This window comes from Habropoda laboriosa, unplaced genomic scaffold, assembly GCF_001263275.1.
Source record: "Habropoda laboriosa isolate 0110345459 unplaced genomic scaffold, ASM126327v1 scaffold243, whole genome shotgun sequence".
Classification (NCBI taxonomy): Eukaryota; Metazoa; Arthropoda; class Insecta; order Hymenoptera; family Apidae; genus Habropoda; species Habropoda laboriosa.
This window is the reverse complement of record NW_017100433.1, coordinates 592,701-596,246: the sequence shown is the minus strand read 5'-3', so window position 1 is coordinate 596,246 and position 3,546 is coordinate 592,701. Positions and strand designations below refer to the sequence as shown.

Genomic DNA, 3,546 nt, shown 5'->3' with positions numbered 1-3,546 from the left:
GAAGCCTCCTGTTAAAACAACTACTGGGGTATTAGAATGTCCGGTAGGCATTACACGTTTACACGTTACAAAGTTGTTTACAACATTGATGGCAACAGAATGTGTAGGCATTTATGAAACCTTAATAGACTTAGGAACATTCCAAACGTTACTGGTAAGTGACGTTCATAATAATTTACAAAAATTTAATTTACAATGGTAAAAATATATAGATCATTTTGTGCTTTCAAGGATTTATTTTTTAAATATACGTGGAACAATTTTCTACATACTCAAGTACAATATTGCCTGGCTTTAGCTATTAATTGTGATTTGAAGGAAACAAATAACATTATTTATTATAATGTAAGTATTGTCATTACAACTAAATGCAATACATATAAGAAGAAATAAATTTAATTAAACTAATTTTTAGATATTTATCGAATGCAGATTAATAGATCGAATTTTGGAAGCATGGGATAAAAATGACAGTAAACAGTATGTTAAATAACAAATATGAAAAAATCAGAATTGCACCATAACAGTTTTATTTAAAAAATCATTATTATATTTTAGGAATAAGGAAAATGAAAATCAGCCGGGATATATTGGCCATTTAATAAACATTGCAAATAACATCGTTAACCAACGTGAAAAAAGTGAAAATTTAGATGAATTTTTGATATATAATTTATCACCTGAGTGTCTTAGTAAATGGGATCTCTTTGTGAATGTAGAATTAGCAAAAATTAATAAGACTCAACAAATTGTTTTGGTATATTTAAACATTAGATTTTATCTGCTTCTAATTAATTTAATATTGGAATTTCGTTTTGATTATTTAAATTATCATTTGGACTTTAGGGTGGAAAATTGCAAGCGACAAGTTCCAATGAAAACCTAGATGGATATACAGATTACCCTCAACAACAATTTCTCAATGTTCAGCGAGTTGAAGTAGTTAGTAACATTTTTATACACAAAATAAGTATTATTTGTAATGAAAAAAACAATCACAACAATTTCAATTTCTATTTGAAACGAGTAATAGATTATAAAACGAGAAATTTTATTTACGGGCTATAATTATTGATTATTTGACGTAATGGTGCAATGTTTATAGTTCTACTCCAATTATCTGGGACAACATATGGCGCCACAGTTTACTGAAAATTTTGGATTATACGAGTATCACTTTAATGACCGTGATGATGCCCTTCAGTAAGTAAATTAGCATATACTATTTTTTTTTTTCTATTATTAATAATTATATTATTTACGTACAATCATATGCACATGTGCATAGTACGTATGGTTGTAAAATAAAAAGTTCTACTTAAAGTTCTACATTGCAAACAATTGAAGAAAAACTAGGAAAGTAGTGCTATAATGAAGGAATATAATATAAAATAATACCTTCGCAACATCCGTTTTTTTTTTTTATAAATGCTATTATAGTAACTCGGTTGACCAATTAACAACGTTGGCCTTTACTCTCAGTGAAGAAGATCTCGACAAGAGGGAAGATATGTTCAATAAGGTAAAGCTACTATTAAGAAAATTTTTTTTATTTGAAATAACTGAATTTTGTAAATTATTAATGATTTTATGTAGATATGTCAGCAAAAACAAAAGGCTGACTTGGAGGACTGTAATCCAGGAGTAGAATGGGGCGATGAAGGTGAACTTACCTTTCAAACAGTGGTAGATAAACGTGATTGGCCAACAAAACAGCAACATAATGACTCTAATTCGTCCGACGAAGATGATGAAGATCCACGAGATATGCATATGGAAATCGATTCTACTGAGCGTATGGTTTAATTTTCATACTCCTTTCATATGAGTAAAATTTTTATTTTCTTATACAACATAAAGTTTCAGTTTATTCTTTGTTCTAATTGTATAAAATGAAAAAAAAATTGTTTAAACACTTAATGTAAACATTTTAAGATTTATTACAATATTATATTAATATTTGTCACTTTAGCTGGGGATTCAACCAAACCATTACCTACTAGTACTGCACTTCCTGAGGTGAATCCATGGGACGTTGTACAATCAGAATCAGTTGTATCTACTGGTTGGGCAAATTTTGATAATTTTGAAAACACTTTTAATATGGAGAATACTGTGATAATAGATGATGAGAATAAAATGGAAATTTTGTTCAGAAACAAAGGACCAGTAGAACCCATTGGAGCAGGTGATATGAAAATTGATGATTCTGTTGACAGTAGTACTGTTTCATTAGTAAAAACGAATATAAATCACCAAAGTACTGAGAGTAGTTTATATTCTGGTTGTACTGCCGATAAAAATGCAAATCCCAGCGAAACTGTAGGTAGCAGGTAAATAAAGAACATATATTCGTTATTATCTAATTACAAATATGATATATGTGTTATAAACTTTAGAGAAATCAAGTGTGGAGAAAACGTAAAGAGTACGGAACTTGCAACAACCACGGTACAAAATGAAAAGTCTTCGAATGATTGTAAAATCTCATGTAGTTTAGAAAATGCAACAACGGAAGCTGTATTACCATCAACAGATGCCAAGTGAAAAATTATTTGTTGAGTATGGCATTGCAATAGAATAAAAAAAAAAATCATATCAAGTATAAATTTCTACGAATGATCAGAATATATATTACGTCCCTATATTTTCATTAGATCACATTAATTGTGCTTCAATGCGTTGGCGCCTGGTAACAACTTACAGCAGGGTATAAGTATGGAATGAAAAGTAAAAGACTAACCGACGCTCAACTATGAATAGTATATTACTTGATGTATATGTACATGTTCTCGGATCGCCAAAGTTTCAATTATAAATACATCTACGTGAAATACAATTTTCCAGATCTTCTTAATGGACGTTGTTATTAAAAATTTCTTTAGATTGTTATTTGTACGTAACTAATGTGAAAATTTAATTGAAAACATAAATTCAATAGTCACAAAGTTTTTGCGTTATGAATTTGGCATATTGCATGACGAGGTAGATAAAGTATAATTTGTACAGACAAAATCGGTAAACACCAAGGTGGATCGAACATTCATTCGATAGCTCGATACTTGGTTTCACAGAAGTATTACATACTCATGGGTGTGTATATGTACCTGTATATGCATATATACATACATACATACATATATTGTAATGTTTTAAATGATACTGATACGAGGCTCCTTAAAAAAATCGCCGTAAATAATAATATTTCATAAAGAACTGGTGCTTTTGCTTCTTCGTTCGATAAGGCAAAGGTACTTACGTGCAGTGCCTATTGTTTCATTAAATGTTTGCTCGTGCAACGATGCGATATAAACAAGAAAGGAAATTATGTATTTTTATTACGTTGACGATAATATTCACCCAATGTATACACATGTAATGTAATGAAGTATTTCAATAATGAATTTATTTGCATTCCAATAAGAAAATTCTGTAAAACTTAATAACTGTAATAATTTTTCAAAACGATCTTCCAAAAAACTGTAGTATTGCGAGATCCCAAATTTAAAATGGTGTATGCTTTGGTTAATATGTGTATAGTTTTTT

The 3,546-nt window shown here is 29.4% G+C and overlaps 1 protein-coding gene across 1 annotated transcript in view; it reads left to right on the top strand.

The window, feature by feature from the left end:
- LOC108575815 (serine/threonine-protein phosphatase 6 regulatory subunit 3) overlaps window positions 1-2,796 on the top strand; it is a 5,613-nt gene extending 2,817 nt beyond the window's left edge. Inside the window, exons 9-18 of the mRNA XM_017938714.1 lie at window positions 5-154; window positions 232-345; window positions 416-480; window positions 559-757; window positions 847-942; window positions 1,106-1,203; window positions 1,441-1,522; window positions 1,597-1,795; window positions 1,973-2,333; window positions 2,400-2,796. Of these exons, the coding sequence (XP_017794203.1) occupies window positions 5-154; window positions 232-345; window positions 416-480; window positions 559-757; window positions 847-942; window positions 1,106-1,203; window positions 1,441-1,522; window positions 1,597-1,795; window positions 1,973-2,333; window positions 2,400-2,547 (1,512 nt within the window). The 3' untranslated portion in view covers window positions 2,548-2,796. The remainder of the gene's footprint in view (window positions 1-4; window positions 155-231; window positions 346-415; window positions 481-558; window positions 758-846; window positions 943-1,105; window positions 1,204-1,440; window positions 1,523-1,596; window positions 1,796-1,972; window positions 2,334-2,399) is intronic.
- Window positions 2,797-3,546: the final 750 nt, after the last annotated feature.